General features: G+C 66.9%; 2 protein-coding genes across 4 annotated transcripts; both read left to right on the forward strand.

Moving 5' to 3' along the window:
- Window positions 1-5,560: 5,560 nt before the first annotated feature.
- PRR35 (proline rich 35) lies at window positions 5,561-7,548 on the forward strand. Its single transcript, XM_061153901.1, has 2 exons — window positions 5,561-6,669; window positions 6,927-7,548. The coding sequence occupies exons 1-2, from the start codon at window positions 5,561-5,563 to the stop codon at window positions 7,546-7,548; spliced, it is 1,731 nt and encodes a 576-aa protein (XP_061009884.1).
- Window positions 7,549-10,961: 3,413 nt separating this feature from the next.
- Window positions 10,962-24,112, forward strand: PIGQ (phosphatidylinositol glycan anchor biosynthesis class Q). Of its 3 annotated transcripts, none has more exons than XM_061152427.1 (11): window positions 10,962-11,033; window positions 14,996-15,694; window positions 17,227-17,358; window positions 17,438-17,558; window positions 18,875-19,001; window positions 19,202-19,355; window positions 19,473-19,584; window positions 20,149-20,229; window positions 20,640-20,754; window positions 22,054-22,115; window positions 22,840-24,112. In XM_061152427.1, exons 2-11 carry the CDS (start codon window positions 15,006-15,008, stop codon window positions 22,990-22,992), a joined length of 1,746 nt encoding a protein of 581 aa, XP_061008410.1. In that variant the 5' UTR covers window positions 10,962-11,033; window positions 14,996-15,005; the 3' UTR covers window positions 22,993-24,112. The 3 variants fall into 3 exon arrangements, with proteins under 3 accessions (XP_061008410.1, XP_061008411.1, XP_061008412.1); XM_061152428.1 differs by lacking the exon at window positions 10,962-11,033 and adding an exon at window positions 12,051-12,145; XM_061152429.1 differs by lacking the exon at window positions 10,962-11,033 and having other exon boundaries at window positions 18,875-19,023; window positions 22,840-22,976.
- Window positions 24,113-25,858: the final 1,746 nt, after the last annotated feature.

Raw genomic sequence — 25,858 nt, forward strand, 5'->3', positions numbered from 1 at the left:
TTGGGGGGCTGCTGTGTCATCAGCAAGAGGGTGACCCTGAGTCACGGCCACCGTCTGCCTGGGGCTGACCCCTCCCGGGGCTCTTAGACCCTGCTCACGGGCTGTGCCACTGTCCCTCTTCCCACGGGGTGAGCAGAGGCAGCCCGGCCCCAACACCAGTCCTGGCGAGGGCTATGCATGGATGCTGAGGGGAGGAGACAGGCCTGCCTCGGGCACCACACCGCTGTCCCCCTGCCTTCCCTGGACCCACTGTCCGTCCTGCCCACGTGCCCCTGGCACACAAGTGCCGGCATCAGTGAAAGTGACAGGTGCGCAGCCTTGGGCAAGCGGGCAGAGCAAGTTAATGGCCACGACGCCTCCAGCTGGAGGCAGAGGGAGGGGCTGAGTGTCCCCCACCCCCCGCACCAGGACAAGCTGAGGGAAGGCTGCTCCCTAGGGCCCCCCTGCTCAGTCTGCAGGCCCAGACTGATACCTGGGGAGCGTGGGCAGAGGTTTCCAGGCTCAGGCCACAAGGGGATCAAGCCCCCGAGCTCGGGGGTCCCTGACACCGCCTTGGGTAGGGCCAACTCCCTGGGCCCGAGCACGCCCCAGCATGTTGGGGTGGCGCCTGTGGGTGGGTCACTGCAGGGTGGAAAGTGGGACAGGCTCCGGGCACACTGTGCCAGCCGCAGGGAGCAGAAATGCCCCCAGTAGCTCAGGTAGAGCCCCGCTGACCGGCCTCCCCTGCCACGGCTGCGGCGGCCTGTGCACCCTGACTCAGCACTGGGGACAGGCCATTAGGCTGTGGCTGCAGCCGAGCTCTGGGAGCCCTGCTGTGTGCTTGCGGCCCACCTGCACCCCTGCCAAGACCCTTCCTGGAGCCCAGCCACGCCCCTCAGTCTGAGCTCAGGGGGCGGGACCGCTCCTTCTCCCACCCAGACTCCGGGGAGGGCAGTCCACAGGGCGGAGCTGGCCTCCAATGGCCTCTTCCCCTCTCTCCCGGGCTTCACCAGGCTGTGCTGAGACGCCCCTCCCTTCCCCTGGAGGGCTGGCAGCAGGGCCTCCCAGAGACCAGGAGGAGGAGTCAGCCGTGGGGGGCCAGGAAGCTCAGTGTCACCCCTGGGACCCCCAGCCCCAGGTCTCAGGGTGACCTGTGCCCCCTGCCCCATCTGGGCCGGGGCCTGGCTGGGTGTGTCCGGAGTGGGGTCTGTGTGCAGAAGGAGCAGGCCTCCTGGCCCCCACGCTCCACAGAGCTGCTGGCGTGACGACCGCTCAAGCTGTCTCCCGGCCTGGGGCTGCCTGCACGGTCAGCTGGTCAGCTGGGCCAGGCCAGGCGGGCAGAGACGGACGGCTGGTGGGCCGTGCCCCCCCACAGCCCTCCAACCCTCCCACCCTGCCCAGTGGGCTTGCAGGGGGGAAGTTGGGTCTCCCCAGTTGTATCAGGGAGGGTGACACTGGACAGTCACCCTCACACCAGTGTCCTGGCACCGGATGCCTCCAGAACATGGCGCCCTGCTCCTTACAAACGCCGGTCAGGGCTGACCGGAGCGCCAGCGACAGCACCGTGGCCAGTCACCCTCCTGCGCAGCTGGGGAAACCGCGGCCGGGCTCACAGGCCCAGAGAGCTCCATCCCAGAGACCCTACAGGACACACCCTTGCCCCCAGAGTGCCCCTGTCCCCGCACTGAGTTGGCTGCCCTGGGCTTTGACGGGGGCTCTAGCAAAGGTGGAGTGGACGCTCACGGGGGCCTCCGGGGCAGCACATGCCCCTCCGACGGCCGACCCCACCCCTTCTGATATGGACATCACGCACCTCCGGGTTCGGACACCGTCCCCTGAACAAAGGCAAACATCCCCTGAGGAACACAACTGGCCTGGCCTGCGGTCTGTGTCCACTTCCAGAATGGTGCTGGCTGCTCAGGGGGACTTCTGCTAGGACCCAGCTGAGATGTGGGGCCCCGGACTATTGAGTTGGACGTTTGGTATCAACATGGAGTCGAGCTCCACGGGCGGTGGAGCGGCTCAGGCTGTGAGGATAGAGGGGGCGGCGTTTCCTGGTGGGCCCTTTCCCCTCCCCCCCTGGCTCAGCGGCCCTCCCGAGAGGGACAGGCAGGGGAGAGGAGGCCTGCCAGCAGCGGGCAGGGGCAGGGCCCTCCCCAGAGCGCCTGCCAGGGGACTGGGGGTGATGCTTCCAGAAAGTGGGGGTGAGCACAGGGGACCCCCTTTTCCCGGGTCAGTGACCGTCAGTGGGCAGGGTGTGGGCTTGGGGGTGCAGAGCCATTCAGCCTCCTGTTTGGAGAAGAGAGAAGGGCACTGCAGGCAAGCCTTGGTCAGCAGAGGAGACTCTGCCCGGCGTGTGATGGGCTCTGCCCTCCCCTGCCGGCTCTTTTCTCCAAGGGCCTCCTGTCCCGGGGCTCAGCCTCCAGGCCCTGGCTCAGGCGGAGGGGCTGTCAGGGGCCAGAGCCCTGCCCTGACGAATGAGTGCTGACGGCCCCACTCCCTGTGCCCTCGGCCGCTGACACCCCATCACACCGCTGCGGGGACCCCGGGAGACCTGGCTGCCTCTGCGCACCCCCGCGGCAGCCTGCAGGCGACGGGGGCGGGGACGTGCCAGGCGCCCCTCGTTCGGCCGCACACCTGCGTCTCCACTGCGCGCTCCTCCACGGGGCTGCCCGACCCTGCCCTGCTCGGGTGGCGCCACCGGTGTCACCGGCCAGGACTCCATCCACGAGTTGCGGGCGCGGCGCAGATTGCTGAGCCGGTCCTGGGCGCGCGAGGCTGGTGAGTGCGCCGAGGGGGCGACTGCGGGCCGGGGAGTGGGAGAGACGGAGGTGCACCTGAGGTGGGGAGGGGATCGCTGCCGGCGCTCGGGCGCCTCCGCCCCCCTCGAGCCTGGGTCGGAGGTCGCCGCGCCCCCCGGAGCCCGGCGCCGTAGCGCACGCGCGGCCGCTCCTGCCGCCAACTTCGGTAGGTGCGAGTCGGCGTCGGGGAACGCGGTCCGTGGCGGAGGCTTCAGGGACTCGCTGCCTAGTGAGTGACCGCAGACCGCGCGGGGTCCCTCCGCAGTTTCCCTGGCGGAAATCGGGGTCGCGCCCCGAGAGCCCGTGCGGGTCCCGGGGAAGCGGGGTCGCGGCGGCGCCGGTAGGGGCGGGGCGGGAAGTTCCCGCGGGGTCCCGGGGCTACGCGCAGACTTGTCGCGGCGCAGCAGGCTCCGCTCGGCCCAGGACGCAGATAGAGCGGCGCGGGCGGCGGCGGGTCTGAAGTTTGGGGGCCGCGAGGGGCCGACAGGATTGTCCGGGCGTGGGCAGGGCTGCCCCAGCCCGACGTCCCCCACTTCGCGGTGTCCAGGCTCCACGAACTATTAGGGCGCAGCAGCAGCCTCCTTATAGGAGGACGCCCTGGAGGGAGGCAGGGAGGGAGCCGGGGTCTGGACTTGAGCCGCGGAGGAGCCTGGTCACCTGCACCATGCCCTGTGGGGTGCTCCAAAGTCGCAAGGGCCGAAAGCTCTAACCCCCCGGTGCCTGGTGGGGGCTCCAAGCGCGGGATGCCCCCTCTCCCCCCTGGGGTGGGGCTCCTACCTGGCCGGCCCTCAGCTCTCCCCCAGCCAGGGAAGGGTTAGTGGGACCAGGTGTCTGGGCAAGCACCCTGGGGGGCAGGCCGCGCTTGGGACGCATGTGTGAGTGAATATGCCTTTGGGGGTGTGGGGTGTGTGCTGGTGTCTGGGGGTGTCTTCTGCTTGTGCACAGTCATGCTGGGCAGGTACCAGGTGTTCTCTGGGCTCCCATGGGGTCAGCGGCGCTGAGATGGCTCCCTACCAAGCCCCCCTGCAGCCAGGTGACTGCTTCGAAGCAGCAACACAGGACAAGCCTCTTGCCTGCTGAGTCCAGGGGTCTAGGAGGAGCCCCCCCAGTCCAGGGGCCCGGCTGGGAGGTGGGGTGGTGGTGGCACCAGGCGGCACAGCTGTGTGGCTCCCAGGGCTGGGTGATCGATGGCCCCAGCACAGCCGCCTCTGTCTCTGGAGCACACACGCCCATTTGTCATCTGTGTCTTAGGGGGGCGGGGGGCAGGAGTGGGGCCTGCCTCTGCACCCACCAGCAAGTTCAGGGTGTGTCTGCAGCCCCTGGGGGCCCCAGCCCCTCTCCTCAGCCAGCCCCCTCCTCCCAGCCCTGCTGGGAGCCCTGTCCTTTCCCAGATAACCGCAGCCCTCCACACCCGAGCCCTGGCCGTTCTAGCCCCCTCCCAGGACCTGTCTGAATGGGCGGCCCCCTCTGCCCCTCTGGTCATTCCCATAATGGGGGTGCCTGCTCAGTGTTTGGAGGCAGCAGACGTGACTCCCCCCCATGTGCAGAGCCCGAAGGCCGGCAGGGAGGACGGTCTGCTCCCAATGACTGCCCCAGCCCTTCCCGGCTGAGCCCCAGGGAGTGGGACACATGCCCGTGTGTCCACGCCCGTGAATGACTGTGACCCTATGCGTCCTCGGTGTGTGTGTGCGTGCATGTGCAGTGCATTCACGTGGGCAGTGGCCTGTCCACTCTGAGTGGTCTGTGAGCCTTGTGTGCCTGGGCCCCCTGCCTTCTGGCAGCTGCCCGGCTCTGTTCCAAGGTGGCCCAGCTGTGCCGAGGTGGTCTCTGTGGGCGCTGCGTGAGGAGGGCTCGGTAGGAGCCCTGCACGCTTGTGTGCCCGCACTCGCCGAGCCCCGGCCGAGGCGCGCGCTGGGGCGGTGGACGGCCCAGGTGGCAGCCCAGATGGACCGTGGAGTGGCTTCTGAGCAGGCGAGCGGGGTGTGGGGAGAGGAGGGTCTTGGCCAAGCTCGGCCGCGGCAGGCTCGGCCGCCGACCTGCCGGCAGTCACCCAGATGGAGCTGGGCTGAGCAGGTGGCCATGCCGTGGGGCCGTGCCGGACATCCACGCCCCTCAGCCTGGCCTGGCCCACGCTGGGTGACCCCCTCGGAGACCGCAGTGCCCAGAGACACCCTGCAGAGCAGGGACGTGCTGTGTCAACAGGCTCTCAGAGCTCCTGCTGGTTCCTCATCTTGGCTGCCCAGCTGCCGGGGGCAGGGGTCTCGGGGCGGGGTGAGACAAGGAAGGGCTGCGTCCCCAGGAGGGAGTGTGCTCATATGCTCATACTTGGCTTCCTCCAGTCACTCACCAGTGCCCCCGGGGTAGACGGAGACCCAGGCTCTGCCTGGAGTGGGGCAGATGGGTGTGGATGGAGTCACCCCAGAATTGGGCCTGCCGGGGACTGGCCGACATGTATGTAGGGTCAACCAAGAAAGTTCAGGACTTAAATTTTGGATAAACAACAAATAATTTTTTAGTGCCCAAATGCTGGCTCGGCCATGCTTACACTAAGAAAGCATTTGCTGTTTGTCTGAATCCCATTTCCCTGGGCATCCTGCGTTTTTGTGTGCTGACCGTGTCTGCTGACCCTCCAGGGAGGCCTGCTGGTCTGGGCATCAATGGCCAGGGAGGCGGAGGGCCGCTGTGGTGACGGGGTGGGGGGCGTCGGCTAGGGCGCCGGCGCTGACCCAGGCCCCGTCTGCAGGTGGCATGGGGCCGTGGCCCGCTGGCTAGCCACCGCCATGTCCCGAGAGGCCAGCTCCTGCCGCCTAGGCCCCGGGGCGCGCGCCCGCGCGCGGAAGCCCAAGAAGCCGCACTACATCCCGCGGCCCTGGGGCAAGCCCTACAACTACAAGTGCTTCCAGTGCCCCTTCACCTGCCTGGAGAAGTCCCACCTCTACAATCACATGAAGTACAGCCTCTGCAAGGACTCGCTGTCCCTTCTGCTGGACTCCCCTGACTGGGCCTGCCGCCGCGCCCCGGCCACACCCCGACATCCCGCGGCCACCCCGGGCCGCCCCGCGGACCCCTCGGCCCCAGCTGACCCTGGCACCCGGCCCCGAGGGGCACGGCTCCTGGACACCCCCACCACGCCCAACCTGGACCTCACAGCCGACGACATCCTCTCCCTGCGCCGCCGGGTCGGGGACCCCCAGCTGGGGGCCGAAGGCTCCTCCCCAGGGACACCACCCCCTCAGGCCAGGGACATGCAGAAGGGTGCAGGCTTGGGGGGCCTCCTGGCTGAGGCATGGAAGCCGGGGTCAGGCGGGGGCCGGAGAAGTGCAGCCGTGGTGGGTGCAGGTGCCTCGGGCCCCGAGACCAGCGTCCCCTGCTACCCCCCGCCCAGCTCCGGGGAGCTCCCCGAGGCCCAGAGCCTCCACCTGTCCCTGCTGGGCGTCAACTACCCTCTCGGCCCGAGCCTTTTTTCCTACTTGGGGCCCTCCCTGGCCGCCGCCGCACACGTGCCCTTGCTGGCCTCGGCCAGCCCCCTGTTGCCCCCGGCCGCTGCCTTCCCTACCCCACAGCCCCCCGAACGCCCCACCCTGATCCCCCGCCTGTACTACCCCCTGCTACTGGAGCACAGCCTGGGGCTGCCGGCCGGCAAGACCGCCCTCGCCAAGCCCCCCATGCCCCCGAGAGGGCCCCCGGGGGCCCTGGTCCCTGGGTTGCTGAAGGTGCCGGTGCCGGGGCTGGGTGGGCCCTGGCCCCGCAGCGCCCTCAGGGACCCCGGGCAGGAAGAGCAGCTGGGGAGGGCTGCCCAGAGCGACCCCAAGAGAAAGCTGGCCCTGGGGGCCCAGCCAGAACCCCTGAAGGTCCCCTGCAGCCGAGCGAGCATCAGCGCCCAGAGCAGGTGGGTATGGGGGTCCAGGCATGGGGCACTCAGGGAGGCGGGAACAGGGCTGAGGGGGCAGGGTGGCCGGGCGCCCCCCTCGCCCCACCCAGAGCTCAGCCTGCAGAGGGGAACTTCAGGCTGCAGGGGGGAGACTGAAAGCACACGGCCAGCCTTCCTCCCTTCTGGGGTTCCGAGGGCGCCAGGCTGGACAGGGTCATGGGGGGCGGGCGCCATGGGGACAGTGCAGCCTTCTGACCTGCTCCCGCCACCCCCAGCCTGCGGACCGGCCCCTCCGCGATGCTCTGGCCCGAGGACAAGGAACTGAGAGACCTCGAGACAGCTGGCCCCGCGGCCTCCCTGCCCCCGCAGCCACTGGGCCTGGCGCTGGGGGGCCCCGGGCACATGGGCGAGGACCTGACGCGGGCCCTGGGCGACTGTGCCAGGGCGGAGCAGCGCCTGGGCCAGCTGGCGCCTGCCGGGGGCCTGGCCCCACGGCCCCTGAGGGAGCAGTTGGGGAAGATCCGCCGCGAGCTACTCACCATCCACCAGGCGCTGGCGCGGGCTGTGAGGCCGCCCGACGCACCCCTCGACCTCTCTGTGAAACGGGCACCCACCAAGGCACACGAGGTGCCTGCGGGGCCGTGGGCGCAGCCGGAGCTGGGCCCCACACTGGCCCGGGGGACCCCAGAGCCCCGCGGCCTGCTGGCAGCCCCGCCTCTGACCAGCCACACCACCAAGTGTGAGGCTGATTCCAGTGTGCCCCCGCCGGCCCTTCCCCTGCAGGCGCCCGAGGACCCTGTCATTCCCGGCAGCTGGGGTGCCCACGCTGGGGCTGGGGGCTCCTGGCTCCCCGAGGCTGTCCCGGGCCTGCAGAGCCCGCCAGGTGCCGAGGTCTGACCACAGCCCCCGCTGCCTCTTCCCAGATGGGCACCTTCCTCTGACCCCGAGCCCACCGCCTGGCTCCCCTCCCGCCCCAGCATGCCCGGGGGCAGACCCCCACCCGCCGCGGCCACGCCTGTCTCTGGGGCCACGCAGTTACTGCCCAGGGCCCCTTAGTGAGCACGGTTGTGGACATTAAAACGGAGACGACCTTCACACACCCGTCTGGGCTCCTTCTTCACTGCCGCTGCAGCGTCACCGTCCACGTCAATGTCTCCAAACTGGGTGTCAGGGCACAGTGTCCTGGGCCCTCCCCGGGGACCCAGAGTCTGGGGAGAGAGTGGGGCGCTATCCACGGGGGCAGAGCGGGGGCGGGCAAGGCAGGCGTGCACAGTTTCGGATTCTCTGCGTTTCTGCACTAGGGTGGTGGGCAGGGACCCTGGGGCATGCCTCCAGCCCCATCTGGCCGGCCAGCCCTAATGTCAGATTCGTCCAGGAGGCGGCTCGCTCTGGTTAAACGGCGCCCCACGTGCTGTGGCCCAGGGCTGGTCGCGCAGCGTGGCCTCCACTGGGCCCTGGCCAGCCCCTGCAGCTGCGATAGGCATCGGGCGGCTTTCACAGCCCACTGCCTCCCTCCCAGCGCGGCCAGACTTGGCTTTCCCACAGCGGGGGGAGGGGTGCCCCGGGGACCCTTGGACCCAGCTAATCGCTTCTCTGCCCGGGAGCTGGCCACACCTCTGTGCCCACCCAGGAGTGGCCCCGGGAGGGCCGCTCCTGCCTGCTCCCGGCTCCCCAGGCTGGGCTGGCCGGGCTGGGGCCAGTCGGATCAGGACTGCTGCTGCCCATCAGCCGTGGCGACGGCAGATAGCATCGCGCCCACCCCCCACGGCCTCCAGAGCTGGGGTGCAGGCGGCTGGGTAAGGAGTGCTATGGGTCACAGACACGGACTGACCCCCACCTTCCAGGGGCTTCCTGGAGGGGCTTAGGGGCTGAGGGCTGAACCACACACAAGGGGTCTGGAGAACCCCTAAGTACCGAGTCTGAGAAAGCCTCCTCCCACTTCAGCCCCCCGTTAGCACCCCGTAACTGCCGCACCCTGACTTCTCAGCACCCACTGGACTGACTCTGCAGGAGGTGTGTGACCCCCACACCACAGGTGCAGAAACAGGACCCAACCTGCTAGCCTGTGCGGGGGCACCCCCACCCTGGACTCCTAGGTGGGTGACCTAGCCAGCAGGTCAGGGGCACAGCCCTCCCCCCAGTCCTGAACTTGTGGTCCCGCTGGAGGACAGAGGAGGTGCTATCCCCTGAGATGGTGGCGGTAGAGGCCCTGGATCCCTGGGGAGGGTGGCTGGGTGGACCTTGAGTGCAACCAGCTGGGCAGGCTGAGGAATGTCCCAGAGGCCAGTGCAAAGGCCCCGAGGCGGGAATGCGGCGGCGCTGGAGGGTGTCTGGCAGGGTAGCAGCTGAGCACCGGGCTCCTTCGGGCTTCCTTGGGCTTCAGCTCAAAGGCCGCCTGGCCAGAGCTCTGCTGGCCCCTCCCCAAGGCCAGGTGGCTCCTCCCACCCCCTTGAGCTCTGGTTTCCAACAACACAGGCCTGTGGCCCAGGGAGCCTAGCCCCAGGTAGGAGACCCCTCCCCCCGGCCAGAGAGGCCTAGGAAAGGACCCCTGCTTTACCCCTCAGGGGCTGGAGGTCTCCAACAAGACCCCGTTCCTCTGCCCATAGAGAAACACTGCTCATCTATCACCCCTCCCCCACCTCGGACAGCAAGGTGCCCCGAGCTCCTCTTGAACCTCAGATCGAAACAGCAGCCGTGGGGGTGGGGGGGGTCGTGCATCTCTCAGAACTGTGCTCAGGGACCACAGCTGGGAAAACAGGGCCCAGAGGCCCGACTGGCAGTCGGGGCGTGGTGGGACAGTCAGGTCTGTAGGTCAGGAAGACACCAGGATGCCAGGAAGCGGTGTCGGGCCCGCAGCGCTGCCCGGCACATGGCGGGGTGTTACTTGTCTTGTAGCCCCACGCTTGGCTGGGCTGGAGGACCAGCTCAGAGAGGCCGAGGCCGTGACAGCCGCCCAGCGCCTGCTCCCGGGCCTCCTTCTTGGACTTCCTGGGCCTCCCCCACCAGTGCGCCAGCCACGGCCCAGGGACCGCGCCCCACACTGGACCTTCCCGGAGACCCTGCCTGCTGCCGGCGGCCTCGGCTGCTTGGGCGGATCCCAGTGCCCGCCGCGGCTACCGGGGGACCCCGGGGCCTGCACTGCTCCCCAGATGGTCTGCTCTTCCTGACGGCGGGCGCCACACCCTGCGTCCACGTGCTGGACCTCGAGGGACGCTCCGTCTGCCACCTGCCCTGCCATGTGCCAGGGGCTGGGGCCTTTGTGCCGGAAGATGTGGTGGTGACAGCCGCTGGGCTCGTGGTGGTCAGCGACCTGGTCCACGGGGCTGTCCGTGCGCTCCAGCACACCGCCCGAGCCCCTCAAGGCCGCTGGGTGATGGTGGGCTCCTTCTCCGCCCCCCGGGGGCTGGCTGTAGATGCCTTCGGCCGCCTCTCAGTAACAGACTACGTGCCTGGGGCTGTGCACAGCTTCACACTGGGCCCTGACTTGGCGCCACTGGCCCCCGCCTCCCTGCTGGGCCTGGAGGGCCCCTGCTGGGTGGGCCTGGCGCCCGACGGGGGCCTGGCAGTGAGCGAGGAGTTTGGGGACGTGCGGCTGTTTGGCAGTGCCCGCCAGCCCCTGGGCTCCCTGGGGGACCTGACCGGGCACCCCTTTGGCAGCCCAGCAGGTGTGTGCACCGACGCAGCGGGCGGTGTCATTGTGGCGGACCAGCGGCGGCGCCAGGTGACCCTGTTCCCCCAGGTCAGGGCGCCCATCTGCCTGGTTTCCGAGGGGCTGAGGCGACCCCTGGGTGTGGCCTGTGGGCCCCAGGGCCAGCTGCTGGTGGCAGACGCAGAGGACGGCGACATCAAAGTGTACCAGTCCCACCTGGAGTTGGCCTGATACCGTGGGCTTGAACCGGAACGCCCCTCTCTGTGCGTGGCATAGCCCCCCAGACCCGGACCACAATGGGAGAAACGTTCAGGGTTCTCAGGGTTCTCCTGGGCCGTGGGCCTCGCCCTCCTGACCCTGCACATTTGCAGACAGTCCTCAGCCCCGTCATACCGGGCCCTGGCCTGGTCTCCTCTCCTTCTCCTGGGGAGGATTCAGATTCAGGGGGCAGCTGGAATCAGCTGCCTCCAGCCCCCAGGGCCCAGGAGGCCTGCGCTTTGGGCCAGCAGCTGAAGCCTGGAGGTCTCCGGCGTGTTGGGCCAGCCGCCAGCACTTACCCGGGCCGGCTCTCCATTCAGTGCTCCAGCCCCAGCCTCCTAATCAGAGGGAGGCAGGCAGGGTGGGTGTGGCTGGGCTGGGCTGGGCTGGGCAGGGGTGCGGCTCCTCACTGTCCCCTGTTTTCAGAGACGCCTTGGGTGCCCAGACTGCTGCAGCTTCTCTGGGCCCAGCTGAGGTAAGCGGGAAGCAGAGGACGGGCCACCTGGATGCGCCCTGGGGTGACACAGGGCTGGGTTACCAGCCTCCATGCTCCGGGCCCACGTGAGACTGTCTGACCTCCTGGAGCTGGACCAAACAGCTCAGGCTCATGGGTGGGGGGAGAGTCCCTGGCAGTGGTCAAGAGCAGGAGAACCTTCCTGTGAGCAGACAGGAAAACCAGGCTGAGGGTGCGGAGGAGTGAGGTTCCTCTGAATCTGGGCCCAGCCAGGCTCCCGGCTCCCTCAGGGGTCCTGGGGGGCAGGCCACGCCTAGTCTGGCCCCAGGCGTGGTGAGGGGGTGGTCTCAGGGTCCCTCCATGTGTCCTGGCTCCTGAGACCATGGGCCTGGATTAAGTGGGTCAGAGTAAGGAAGTGCAGGGAACAGGTGCTGCGTCAATGCTGACGGCTGCTGCTGAGTTAGAGGTCTTGTTCCCTGGAGAAGAGGGAGCCAGGGGCGCCCCCCAACCCCCACCCCAGTTGGCTTCACCCTCTGGACTGGCCCTGCAACCTCAGGGATCACTTGGCCTCTGCAGGGAGCAGAGTGCAAGGGGGCCAGCCCGGGGCTGGAGAGGCAGTTTCTCCTGGGACCCCCGGCGCCCCACCCCCTCCGGAGCCTGGGGGGTCCTTTAACCCCGCGGTGATGGGGCAAGGTGGGGTCTGGAGCCTTCAGAGTAGGAAACCAGGGACAGGGGAGGTCTGGCCACCGTGGTGGGGGACTGGAAGGCAGGGGTTTGGGGGACACTGTAGGTAGACCGGGGGGGACAGTAGTGCTGCGACGGGGACAAGGCCCTTGGGCACAGCGCGTGGGGAGACAAGGCCGCGGAGGGACCGAGGCACGGCGCGGGTCGGCCGCTGGCTCCGGGACCGGAACGTTGCGTGCGCGGAACGCTCCGGCGGGGGCCAGCGGGCAGCCCGGGCGCCTGTGCGGCGGACCGTCGCGCGGCAACGCCGGGAGCGGGCGGAAATGGGGCGCGTGTCCCGCGGCGCGGCCGCAGCGGGGCTGGGGGCCTGGAGCGCCGCCGCCCGCCCGGGCCCGCCCGACTTGGTTCCCGACCCTAGCCGGACCCCACCGGCCCAGTGCGCGGCCCCGGTGAGCACCGCGGGGGAGGCCGGCGGCCTTGGGGCGTGACCTTGGGGGCCCGCCCCGCCGGGCTGTGCGCCCAGACCCCGCCGCGGCGGCCGGGGAGCCCGGGGGCCTCCGGAGCCGACGCGGGCCTCTTACCTCTCGGAGCCCCTGCTTTCTCAGCCGTAAAGTGGGGGCGCCACCGGAGGCCAGCCGGGGCGGGCCTGGAACGGGAGGCGCTGCGGCCGCGCAGCCCAGCGACGCCGGGTTCGCGGCGGGCCGCGGGGGCGCTCTGGCGGGGCGTCTGGAGCCCGGCCCTGTGGGGTGAGGGGCGGCCGGCCGGTGCCCTCTGGCCCGCCCTACCCGGTCCCGCCGTGGACCCGGTGTCAAGGGGTCAAGGGGACCGGCCATCAGCGTTGTACCGTCGTCCCTGATTGCGGTACAGGCCAAAACCCAGAGCCCTGGATTCGTGTCCTTTCTTCTGAAAAGAGAGGGGGAAAGCCCTCTTTAAACACAATCCTTGTTGTTTTTAAACACAGACATAAGGAGTAACAAGGAATTCTTGTGAGCTACCAAGGGCAGTGATCAGGAGACTCCCCAGAGGATGGTTTTAGGCAGTAAGGGGTTCTGGCCAGTCATAACTGGGCGTTTGCCTTGAATCAGTTCTGGCGGAGGACGACAGACTGCGGGCTTCACAAGGCAGATGGTTGAGTTCAGGTCCTGTGGAGAGGGGTGTCCCACAGACTGTTGCCTGACCTGGGATGGTGGGCTGAGTCACAGGGCACCTGGTGTCCTGGGTAGCAGGCAGCTTTCCCGGGCTTGTGCCCTTGTCTTTATCCCAGTCTTTAAAGATGCACACGGTGCCGAGTTGCTGCCCCGCTTTCTCCCATCTGCACCTCTGCTATCGATTGCCTGCTCTTTCATCTTTTTCTGGCTGTCTGATCTGAGCAGACTTCTTTGTGTTGGTCACTCCCAGAGGCTGAGGTGGGGGTGGGGATGGAAACTTGCTCCTAGATTTAAGAGTTCTTTCTTACTGCCCCACAGATGGGAACACCACCATCTGCCCTCTGCTGCCTTCCCCAGACATGAGGAGCTCTTCTTCCCCTTTCTTTATTTTTTTTTAGGTAAACTTTGTAGATGAAGCATAAAACACACAAAGTGCACAGATCGTATGTGTACAGCTCGATGAATTTTCTGCAAGTGAACCCACCGTGTAACCAGCTTTGCCCAGAGCATCTGCTCACTGTGAGGCCAAGTGTGTTTGTCTTCTGACAGTAGCTATGGGCGGTTTTCCTTAGCTCCTGTGAGAGGAGTCCCCAAACAGGGGACCGTGATCCTGTCATTTGGCCGACCTGGTGGTTGCAACTGGCTGGTGCTGAGAGGCTTGGGCTGTGCTGGCTGCTCCCTGTTGGTGGTCAACATGCATTGGCGGGACTCTGACACACAGAATGCCTCTGTCCCTTTCATGATGCCCTTGACAGGTGTCAGGAGACTGGGCGGTCCTTGATGTCCCTGCCAGTGGCCACAGGGACTTGGCCCAGGGCTGCCTTTGGGCTCCAGGTTTCCCTGCAGACACCATGTTGCTTGCTGTCTCTGATCTCTGCAGGGAGGGGCCTTTGGGAGTCTGGCTGCTGTTGGACTCAGGGGGACCCTTTGAGTCACAACCCACAAGTGGGAGAGGCTTCTCCCTCCAGCCTGCTCTGGGCGCCCTGGAGGGGAGGAAAGTAGCTGCCCCAGTTGCCTGGGGTTAAGTCCTGTGTGTGTGAGGCCCCCTCTAGAGCCCCCCAACCCTCAGGAAAGGGCTCCCTCAAAGTCACACCTCCTCAGCCTCGCTGTCCCCTTGTTCCCGAGGGCCTGGTGAGCCCTGGGGCCTGGAGGGCCAGGCTCAGTGGGAGGCCTGTGTCCCTGCTTCTCAAGGGTCTTAGCTCGCCGCTGCTCTGCGCTTTGTGCTGACTGTGGGGTCGTGTCAGCGAGTGCTCACCAAGGCGAAGCTCCTGCCCTCCAGGCCTGCTCGCAGCCCCGCAGGACTCAGAAAGCATGGCCTACTGGGGAGGTTCTTGCTACCCAGGATCACGTGAAGGCTGGGAGGGCTGGGGAGACCCACCCCCACCTCTAGAGCCTGCGGAGGTTGGGGGCGGGGGCAGGTCCTGAGGGAGGTGCTCAGCTGTGACAAGAGGGTGGGGCCCCAGGGAGGGGTGGGCCCCACACAGTTGGAGGCTGGGGCAGGGTGGATGCCGGTGGCTCCTAGCCTGAGCACTGAGGCTCCCCCAGGGGTCACTGTGGCACCAGGCATGTGCCCAGGCATCTTCTGGGGCCCCCACACCAAGGCTCACAGCTGCCAGCAGTGGGCTCACGCCTCACTTTGCTTAGCTCACCAGTGATTTGTTTAGGTGTCCCATCTTTGTTCTTGCTAGCTTAGTAAGTAAGTCAAGCTTTGAGATGTTTAAATTACTTTAATTGTTAATGAGATTGTAGATTTTCCCTTGTGCTGCACTTCAAAAACTGTAATCAGTTCTTTAAAAACAAAAATTGAGCCCTGTACTCTGCCCCGTGTAGGCTGTGACCCCGCCTGGTTCAGGTGCTTGTGTCTGGAGGGGGGAAGCCTGGCCCCGCCTCTGGGTGGGGGTGGGCGTGGCCTGGGCCTGTGCTCACTGCAGCCCAGGGCAGAGATGGGCAGCTGGGGGCTCCCTCGCCAGCCTCCTGACCAGACCCGAAGCCGGGTCGCCCCCACCTGTGGGCCCAGTGGCCACATGGATGTGTCTGAGAGGGTCATCTGAGCCACGAGTCGTGGCCAGAGCCTGTCTCTCTGGCACTGGCAGGCACCCTGGGCCCTTGCGGGGCGGCGGCGGCTCTGAGCTGAGCCCTCCTCTCTTCCAGCGACCCCGGCATGGTGCTCAAGGCCTTCTTCCCCACGTGCTGCGCCTCGGCGGACAGCGGCCTCCTGGTGGGACGGTGGGTCCCGGAGCAGAGCAGTGCCGTGGTCCTGGCTGTGGTGCACTTTCCCTTCATCCCCGTCCAGGTCAAGGAGCTCCTGGCCCAGGTGCAGCAGGCCAGCCGGGTGGGCGTGGCCGTGCTGGGCACCTGGTGCCACCGCCGGCAGGAGCCGGAGGAGAGCCTGGGCCACTTCCTGGAGGGCCTGGGCGCCCTCTTCTCCCACGAACCCTGGCTGCAGCTGTGTCGGGAGAGGGGCAGCAAGTCCTGGAGCTGCAAGGCCACCCGCCGGCAGGGGCCCGGCCCCCTCGCCCCCGCCTGCGAGGACCCGGTCATGCTCATCTTCTACGACCAGCGCAAGGTGTTGCTGTCGCAGCTGCACCCGCCCGCGGCCCTGCCCGAGCGCCAGGCTGGGGATGCCACGGCCAGCGCGGGCGGCCTGGCTGCCGTCTTTGACACAGTGGCGCGGAGCGAGGTGCTCTTCCAAAGTGACCGGTTCGATGAGGGCCCCGTGCGGCTGACGCACTGGCAGTCGGAGGGCATGGAGGCCAGCATCCTCGTGGAGCTGGCCAAGCGCGCGGCGGGGCCCGTCTGCCTGCTGCTAGCCTGTCTGCTGTCACTGGTCTCCACTGCCAGCGCCTGTCGGTAGGTGCCCCCGGGGCGGGGCAGGTGGGTCAGGCTCACAGGCCAGACAGGCCCTTCTGAGGCCCACGCCGCCCCTGCACCCCAGCTCTCGTCCTGTGCCCCGTCCCCGCTGGGGGCTGCTCTCCTGGTGCCTCTTGCTCAGGGTAAAGCCAGGCTTCCCAGCAGCCTCGGTGGTTGCCTGGGAACCCCTGGGTAGGGGATGTGGTGACCCTCAGACAGCTCAGACCCCGACAGGGAACTTAGGTGATGGGAGACCCAGGGTGTTCTGCACAGGGCCCCCTGTTGGTACCCCGGCACTTGCCCACCCCCTTCCCTGGCGCTGCAGGAGTGGCTGCCCCGGGAGGCTGTGGGCAGTAGCCCCTTGCTGTCCGCTGGGAGCTGGTCTCAGGGTTCACCAGAGCACTTCTGGCTGTGGGCCCTCTCCCTGTGAGAAGCCCCGCAGAGGCACCGCTGGGTGCAGAACAGCCGTGCTGCACCCCAGATTGAGGGGTTTGGCCTTAGGTCTGGGGACGGGCCTCGCCGACTCCCCAGGGGCTCTGGGGGAATGTGGCCCTGTCCCCACAGAGAGACCTCAGCAGCTGTGTATGGGCAGCACCTTAGATTATGGGGACTGCTAGTGTCTTGACCTGCGGGGTGGGTTCCAGAACTTCATGACTCCTTGAAATAAGTCACGTGAAAGTGTCTGGGCTTGCCTGGCGGCACTTTTGGAAAGAGAAGTTCCTTTGCTTTTGTTGGCTTTCAAAGAACGCAAGAACGGCCGTGAGTTGCCATGAGTTGCTCGCGTGCCCCTCGTCCCGAAGCCCCAGAGGCAGGTGCTGGCCCTTGGTGGCCATCAGGAGCCCCAGGACATCAGTGTGAGGCATGGCTGTGGCTGCAGGATCGAAGCCCTGGGGTGCTGCCCAGGGCTGGCCGTGGCCTTGGGGAGACCCTGCCCATCGCCTGCCTTCCGCTGGGTGGAATTGGGGTGTGCTGACCACATTTCTCTTTGGGAGTTGGGTCAAAGTCTAAACCTGCAGGGTCAAGGCCTCCTTCCCTCCCGGGGGCCTGAGTGTGCTCGTTTGGCGGCCCTGCACTTGGCAGGCGCCCTGCCGGCCCCTCTGGCCAACAGCAGGGCTCTGGGTTGCCCCGGAGTCAGGTGCTCAGTTGCCATTGGAAGCTTTGTTCACCTTTGCTTGAGAACACGTCTGCAGGTCTGTGAAGCGTCTGGTGCTTCCTTTGCCGCGTGAGGGGTCAGCTTTGCTGGGCTTGACTCTTGACACGGTCATCCGTCCGGCAGGTGCTCAGCTTCAGTGCCTGGAGTCAGCACCTCGTGTTCCCAGTTGACAGTCACGAGCGACTGCCACCCCTGCTGGGCTGCCCACCGGGGCCCTCTCCCGTGTCCACAGCCCACGGAGTTCAGCAGTGTGACCATGGGTGTTTGGGGCCACCAGGACCTTTTCTCTCTGCACGTCTGGGGTAGTGGCTGTGGCCGCAGCGGCCCCAGCACAGGGAAACCAGAGGCCCCGAAGGCCCACCGCCTCCGTCCCTCACAGGGTGTTCCGGCTGTGGCCGCTGTCCTTCATCTGGAGCAAGCTGTCCACCTGCGAGCAGCTCAGGCACCGGCTGGACCAGCTTACGCTCGTCGTCAGCGCCCGCAGGGCCGAGGGCCCCGCCCAGCTGATGAGGTGCGGGCGCCACGGGCCCCCCGCCCCCACTGACCCCCGCGGCCGCCCGCACGCTCACGCCCGCTGAACCCGCTTCCAGGAAGGCCAACACGCTGGTCTCCGTGCTGCTCGACATGGCCCTGGGCCTCCTGCTGCTGTCCTGGCTGCACAGGAAGGACCGCTTCGCGCAGCTGGCCGAGGCGCTCGTCCCCGTGGCTGACGTGAGTCGGCGGGAGGGCCCCAGCTGCTCTCCAGCACCTGGTTCCCGGGGGCGGGCACTTCCTGGGGCAGCTCACTGCGGGCCTGTGTCCCGCGGGACCTGTGGGGCTTCGCAGACGCGGGCCCTGTAGCTGGGCCGCCCTGCTGTCCTGACGGTGCCATCTGCAGCCCCTGTCCGGGCTTTGCAGGGGCGCCGCCTACCTGCCAGGCTCAGGCCCCGGCGCCCCATGGCCCCACTGTGCACAGTCGTTTCTGCTCTCCTAGCCATCAGCCCGGGCCTCTGCATGGTCAGCGGATCAGCGTCACAGAGACCCTGTGCCTCCATGCTGCTCTCTGTGGCGCGCTCAGCCTCCCGCCTCCCCCCCGCCGCCCCTGCGCCGGTTCTGCGGCTCCTGCACTGAGGGCCACAGGCCCCGGCCTCCTCTCCCGACCACAGCCGCCCGCCCACTGTCCGTCCACACCGGCTCTGAGCCCTCCTCCTCTCTGCCGTCTCTGCACTTTTTTCGGGAGCTTGTCTTTTTGCCTAGTGCAGCCCCCAGCACCCCTCCCCACCCCTCCCCACCCACGCCCTCTTGGCCTGGCTGCAGGCCACTCAGATCTGGCTGCAGTGTCCCTGTGGGCTCAGCCATTCCTGCTATCGTTAGTGTCCAGTCACAGGTGGGCACTGGGCCTGCTGGTGGCCAGGAGCCCCCAGGCGAGTCCCGTAGCTTCTAAGGGAGGCCTGGCCCGAGAGGGAGGAGGGGGGCCTGGGGGCTAGGGAGGGGGCTCGGCCACTCTGCCTGTTTCATCCGTGCTCTGCCTTTTGGCCAGTTTTATCCTAGGCCTCTTTTCTGCAGAATTGCTCAGAAATATAAATATTTAATTTAAAAATGAAAGCCTCTTCCTGCTGCCAAGCTCTTGCCCTTTAAATATTAAATAAGCTCTATTTATAAAGAACACTCTGTTCCCTTCTCACTGCCCCAGACGTGGCAGAGGCCGTCACCCAGGGCTGGGAGAGGCCTGCGTGGAGGCGGGAGGGGCTGGCTGACGGGGCAGGGACAGGGCGCCCGTGGCCCCCCCATGGGTGCCAAGGCCCAGGCCTGAGGGCCCGCCCACCCCGCTGGCACCGCTCTCCTCCTGGGGCGTCCGGGACAGGGTTCGGCTTACTGGCTCCTTGTGAGGCCCCGTGCTGGACCCTCACCCCTTGTCATTCTTCTCCCTGTGGGACCCTCCAGCCACTCCGCCCCCGCCTGGCTCGTGGGCCCTTGATGGGCTTGACCCCCTCAGGCTCATGTCGGGTCCCCAGGCAGGTCACTGGGTGACACCCCCGTCTTTGCAGCGTGTGGCCGAGGAGCTCCAGCATCTGCTGCAGTGGTTGATGGGTGCGCCTGCTGGGCTCAAGATGAACCGGGCGCTGGACCAGGTGCTGGGCCGCTTCTTTCTGTACCACATCCACCTCTGGATCAGTGAGTGCCCGCCAGCCCCATGGTGCGTGCCCTGGGGACAGAGGCCCAGCTGAGGGGGCAGTGGGACCCCTTGGCCTCTGCTTCCTGTCGGCCCAGCACCCCGTGTTTGGAACCGGGCCATGCCTCAGGCCACCGTCCTCAGGGAGGACCGGGGGCTGCAGGACGCTGGGCGCCCCTCAAAGCTGACCCCGTCCCACCAGGCTACATCCACCTCATGTCCCCATTCATCGAGCACATCCTGTGGCACTTGGGTCTCTCGGCCTGCCTGGGCCTGACGGTTGCCCTGTCCATCCTGTCGGACATCATTTCCCTTCTTACCTTCCACATCTACTGCTTCTACGTCTACGGCGCCAGGTGGGTGTGCGCCCCACCCTGCAGGCTGGCGCATGCAGCCCTGGGCCCTGGGCACAGACAGACTCCCAGGCCGGGCGGGTGTGGAGCGGCCCCCACCCTGACGGCCATGGTCTGCAGGCTCTACTGCCTGAAGATCCACGGCCTGTCCTCGCTGTGGCGCCTGTTCCGAGGGAAGAAGTGGAATGTCCTGCGCCAGCGTGTGGACTCCTGCTCCTACGACCTGGACCAGGTACCAGCTCTGTCCAGCCGGCCTTGGCCTGCACCGGCACATGCCGCGGCTCGGGCATCACGAGGGGCAGCCTCGCTCCTGCTCTGCAGGCCCCAGGGGTGCAGGGAGCTGCAAGGGGCAGGGTGTACGCGGGGCCACGACGGGGCAGAACTCGCCGCAGGCAGGGACAGACCCTGCTCCGGGAGGCTGCAGGGCAGCAGGTGCTGGAGGTGCGTGCACACGGGGCCTGGCTCGTCCTGTTAGCTTGTCCACACCTGCCATGGGGACCCTGAGTGCTGCCCTCCAGGGTATTCTTTCCTGCCTAATTTTCACCCCCCCTCCCGTCTAGTGTATGGGCTGCACACCTCTTAGCTGGTCCTGTCTACCCGCTCTCTGCCCTTGTTTCACCAGGTCTGGAGAGCAGGTGTCCCTCCCAGGACTGGGGAGGGCTGTCCCGAGCGGCGTCAGGCAGCCGGCGGGCGCTCCATCTCTGCACGGGCGGAGGGGCTGTGGTCAGTGCAGGCAGGGGCACCCCCAGCGCAGGGCTCTTGCTGACGCTGACGCTGGCGTCCTTTCTCCTCGTAGCTGTTCATCGGTACCTTGCTCTTCACCATCCTGATTTTTCTGCTGCCCACCACGGCCCTGTACTACCTGGTGTTCACCCTGGTGAGCCAAGCACCACGTCTAGGGGCCTGGCCCACAGTGCTCGTAGTTAACTGCCGGCTCTGCCTGCCAGCGGGCAGCTGTGGGCAGACCACCACCCGTGCTGGCCACAACAGAGGGTGGCTATTCGGGACTCCGTGTACTGGGCCCTGGAGCGGGCAGGGGTTCACCCTGGGGGGGTACCACCCCCTACTGCCCCAGGACATGCCACTGGATGCATGGAGGGCAGGGGTCTCTGTGGTGCAGGGGGGTCAGAGTGTGGCCAGCAGGAGGGGTGTGGTACCCGGGTGGCCGGGCCGAGGGGCCAGTGGCGTGTGTCCCTGGGTTGGAGTGCCCTATCTTTTGACCAAGCGGGAGGGGTTTCCTGCCCCCCCCTCCCCCCCCCTGGAACCTGAGCGCCGTCTGTGCTGCAGCTCCGGCTCCTGGTGGTCACCGTGCAGGGCTTGGTCCATCTGCTCGTGGACCTCATCAACTCGCTGCCGCTGTACTCGCTCGGCCTCCGGCTGTGCCGGCCCTACAGGCTCGCGGGTAGGTCTGCGTGCTGGCTGGGGGGCATGCCCAGGGGCCCTGAAAGCCGAGGTGTGTGCGGCAGGCGGGCAGGGAGCACAGGGCCCTGGTTCCAGGGGTGAGCTGCAGGGGGAGCCCCGCCTTCAGGTTCGGAGGCCGCAGGCGCAGCTCTCCTGCCTCCTGAGCCTTTCCTGTGATGAGTGTGCAGTTTGCTCGGAAGTGTATCTGCAGTGTAGTGTGGGCAGCGCCTGTGTGGTTCAGAAGAGAGACGTGTCCCCTGTGGCTGTGAGGGTGTGTGCCTGCTGGTGCCCCTCCACTGGGAGCTGGCCCCCCAGAAGACTGCCACCTGCCGGGGCCACGCTGGCCAGCCCAGCTGCCCCCGCTGGCCCCCCTGCAGGCAGAGGCCTCTGTTTGCATGCTGACACCAGCCACAGGTTGGCCAGATGCCCCTGACAGGAGGCTGTCCCCACTGCAGGCCTAGGGAGGCCTGACCCGACTGGTCAGAGTTGTGGTCCAGCCCACCCAGTGCAGGGTCTTTGAACAGTCAGGGAACCTGGGGGTTCCTGGCGTGGCCCCCAGGTGACCAGTGTGACCAGGAGGCCCTGGGCTGGTTTGCAGCCAGCAGCTCAGCCCACCCCAGAGCTCGTGGCGGCTGCTCACAGCTAGTTTGGAGTCAGGAGACACGAATGTGTGTGTTTGTGGGCTTTCGGCCTTGAGTCTGCCCACCAGACAGCTTCAAACCCTCTTTCCAAGAGCTTCCTCCGCTGACCCCCAGGTGGCCCAGGCTCCCCCAGCCCCACCACACCTCAGCCCCCGGACCCAGCATGTCCCTGGCCCCGCCCGCGCTCAGGCCTGCACGGTCCTTTTAACTTAACAGGAAAGGCCGCATATGCCGCCTCTTCTCTCCACTGTGTTGCCTTGGGGCCTCTTCATCAATTGATAATTAGCTCCTGTTTCTCCTTTTAAGAACTTTCCACCTTGGGGATCCCCAGGCGTGGGAGCCCACCCTGCAGGCCAGAGTGTGGTTGGTCCCCGAGTCAGCCATGCTGGAAGGCGCTGAGATGAGCAGGGTGCCCACCGCCCAGCGGGTGCTTTGTCCACTCTCGGGAACCCCGGTCCTGCTCACAGAGTAGCACAGCCTGCTGGCTCTTCCCTGCCTGCAGACCCGGGGCTTTGGTCTCTGTGCGGTTCTGCCGGAGCTCTGGTGAGGGGCGGATGGTGGACGGGACTGGAGAGGCGGCTGCTGCCCACAGCCGGCAGCCCTCCGAGGGGCGCAGTGCGGGGACTGCCCTCCTTCAGCAGGCCTCGCTCTCCTCGCAGCCGGTGTGAAGTTCCGGGTCCTGGAGCATGAGGCTGGCCGGCCCCTGCGCCTCCTGATGCAGGTAAGGCCTCCCCGCGGCCCTCGCATTGCTGCCCATGGACAGGCACCCCGCCCACCGTGAGGCCCCCTGTCCGGGGCATGTTCTCTGCCCCCCCTGGTGGGGGGCCTCAGGGGCCCTGGGGAGACTCTACTGCCCTCAAGGCCTTTGGGCGCCGTGACCCCCTCTCTGCCTGGGCCCTCCCCCAGTGTGGAATCTCTGTGGTGTGCCAGACACCCTGGGGCACCCAGGCCCCAGCCTGCTGGACCCTGCATCCCTGTCTCCTGCCCTGGGCCGGGGCTCCATCTCCAGGCAAAGTAGCAGAGACTGGGCACAGGCCGGCCCTGTTGGGTCAGGGCCTGTCCTGCTGGGGCTGTGGACCAGTTGCCGGAGGCGCAGAAGGCCCTGTTGACTGCAAGCAGCCAGGCTGGCCTGAGAGGAGAGTTCAAAGGCTGAGGAGCCTGTGTGGTTTTCTGGGGAGGCTCCTACGAATCGAGTGAGTCCTGGAGTGGGGAGTCAGCCCCCGCAGCCGGGCCAGAGCAGAGCACTGCTGACTGAGGCCCAGGCCTGCCTCCCGAGCTGCCCCCTCTGACCCACGTGCCCTGGCGAGACTGTGTGTAGCTTGGAGCCGGCCCTGCCCTGCGGTTGTCCAGTCCAGGGACCCCCAGGACAGCCTGCGAGGCCTGGAGAGGAAGTCCCAGGGGGTTGGGGGCCACGTCCTGGCTGATCGCTGCCCTTGTGCTTCCAGATAAACCCCCTGCCCTTCAGCCACGTGGTGCGCACCTACCGCCTCCCCAGCTGTGGCTGCCATCCCAAGCACTCCTGGGGCTCCCTGTGCCGCAAGCTGTTCTTCGGGGAGCTCATCTACCCCTGGAGGCAGAGAGGGGACAAGCAGGACTGAGGGCCCGGCCCCCGGCCCGCCTCGCACCGCCACTTGCCAGTTGTCAGGGCGGCACACACCTCTTGCTGCCCCTGGTTGTCAGGGACTCTGCGGGCCCCGCCTGTCGCATCTCCGCCCGACTCTGGTCCTGGGGGTGGTGAGCAGGGGGATGCACGCGGTCAGCCAGGCCAGTGCCCAGCTTAAGCACCATCACCTCTGCCTCAGGGCCCCCTGCTGACCTGTTGTGACGGCACAGTTCCCCTGGTCCCACTGGCCCCTGGGCCTGCCCCAGACCCGGACGGGTGTGCAGAGCCCCGCCTCTGCCCGCTTTGCCCATTCCCAGTAGGATGGGCCGGCAGGTCCTGGCTGCTCCCCTGCACCCCGCCCTGTCATGGGTCCACTCAAGTAACCTCAAGACTCTGGCCCCCAAGCATCTCCTTCCCTGGGGGCTGCCCCCTGGGGTCCCCAGTGCCTTCCAACTTGTCTCAGTGGGGCAGCAGCCAGCCGGTCTGGGGGTCCAAGCCGCCGCCGACCCCCAGCCTGGTCCAGCGGTTCCAGGAAGCTGGGCAGCAGCGCCCCTGGCACCGAGTCACACAGGGCTTCCTGTCGACGCTTCTGGGGAGACTGCTCTGCAGCAGGAGCTGCCCACGGCCCTCTGGTGTCTCTCTGTGAAGCCAGCCACAGGGGGTGCCCCGGCTGGCAGCAGGGACCCGCCCACCTGGCTGCCCGCTCCCGCCCTGCTCCCTGCAGGAACAGGCTTGTTGGCCATATCTTCCATCCTGTCACTGGCCTCTGGCAGGGGCAGGCAGCCCCCAGGCAGGGGTCCCAGCACTGGTCTGGACCTGCCTGGCAGCCATAGGCAGGATCTGGGTGTGGGTGTGAGCCCAGAGTCCCGGGGGCGGGGTGCCTCGAGGCAGTGGCATCATGTACAACGTGTCATCGTGAAGGCGGAGACGTGCATGCAGCAGGCGGTGGGGCTGTGCCCCCGTCCACCCAGGCACTCGGGACTGGCCACCTGACACCCACGCTCCCCAGCTGGGGGCTACAGTGGGGAGGCCTGGGCGCATCCCCCACAGCCCAGGGTCAGGCGGGTGGGTCCTGGCTCTGTCTTTTCTGCTGGGACAATAAAGCCTCCGATGTATTTGGAGTACGCCACTGTGCCTTCATCAGCACTTGAGCGATGGGTCTGGGGAGGTGCCCCTTCTCCTGGGGCGGGGGCCCCCACTGTCTGTCCTAAGACGACAACCAAGCTGGGGGGCAGTGGGCACTCCGCGGGCCTCTGCAGATCTGGGGGCTGGGTGTGTAGCCCCTTGAAGATGTTCTGGCATGGATGGACGGACCCAGGGCCACTTGCTTTCTAGTTTGGGCCTTGCCCTGGCGTGAGGGGCTCCCAGAGCAGGACACGGGCCCCAGGGTGCAGACCTTTGGGTGAGTGGGTGAGCTCTGATAAGCATGTTGTTGTCTGAGACCTGGGACTCTGTACACGGAAGGGGTACTTCCTGATGGACTCTTCCGTTCTGCAGCCTCCAGTGCCCGCGGGTGGCTGCCCTGAGCCTGCTATCCGGGCTGTGGAGGAAAGGGTAGAAGCCTGAAGAGGCCACTTGGCAACTGCCGGGCCGGCCTCTCCACCGGGGTCAGCAGAGGACCTACATGGGGCCTGGCGGGCAGCCCACGTTCTGCTGAGAAGGGTCTCCACCTTCAGACGATGAGACTCAGAAACAGCACTTGGGGCCTGCCTCACCTGCTGAATTCTCCCCTGCTCTGCTCAGCCCGCTGGGCAGTGGTAGCCACGTTCCCGGCCTTGTCAGGCAGCTGTCACTCGTTCTGGTTGCAGGACTGCCTGCCCGTCTCCCAAAGGCCAGGCCTGGCCCCAGAGCCGGCAGAGGGAACACTGGCCACTGGCAGCCACCGAGACACGCCACCTGCACATCCCAGCTGCTCCCATCCTGTCTGGACCTGTATGACTTTCATCAGTGGCCCCCACCCCAGCCCAGGGCTCTGACCGCCCCTACCATGCTGACCTGGTAGGGCTTTGTGCTACATACAACTCAGGCTCCCCTGCTGCTTCTGCTGCTGCTGCTAAGTCACGTCAGTCGTGTCCAACTCTGCGACCCCACAGACGGCAGCCCACCAGGCTCCTCCATCCCTGGGATTGTCCAGGCAAGAACACTGGAGTGGGTTGCCATTTCCTTCTCCAGTGCATGAAAGTGAAAAGTGAAAGTGAAGTCACTCAGTTGTGTCCGACTTTCTGCAACCCCATGGACTGTAGCCCACCAGGCTCCTCCGTCCATGGGATTCTCCAGGCAAGAGTACTGGAGTGGGTTGCCATTGCCTTCTCCGCAGGCTGCCCTGAGAAATGGACGATTCCCCTTTCATCTGGGGCCGCTACCTCCCTGACAGGTCTTCACGGCCGCCAACAGAGGAGGGCCCGGTACTCCTCTGGTGCAGACGGGCTCAGAGAGGGACGGCCAGCTGCTGAAGCAGGTGGCCTGAGCCCCACAGTGTGACCTCACCGGGAGACAGCCGGCACGCCACTTTGCGCCCTTCAGATCCCTGTGGCTACTGGCTTGGTGTGGCCGCTTTGTTGAGCTCATACTCTGATCATCAGTTGCCCCTAACTCTGCCCTGAAAGGCCCAGTGTGCCTCCTATCTTGGGGGCCAAGGCCTGATCTATGCACCCAGGGCACGGTGAGGGAAAGGGCGACTTAGGGCTGGGGCCGCCTCGTCCCCCGCTCCCTCTGCCCCCAAACGCCCCCAGCCCCGCTCTGCCTGTCCCAGCACTGGGGTCCTTAAGATCCCACCAGTCACTTGGTAGCCTGTCCTTACGTGGGGTTCGTCTGATGATTCTGGGCTTCAGCTCCTGTGCTCTTGATGGGAACAGGCAAAT

The sequence above is a fragment of the Dama dama genome, chromosome 10, assembly GCF_033118175.1.
Source record: "Dama dama isolate Ldn47 chromosome 10, ASM3311817v1, whole genome shotgun sequence".
NCBI classification, from domain to species: Eukaryota; Metazoa; Chordata; class Mammalia; order Artiodactyla; family Cervidae; genus Dama; species Dama dama.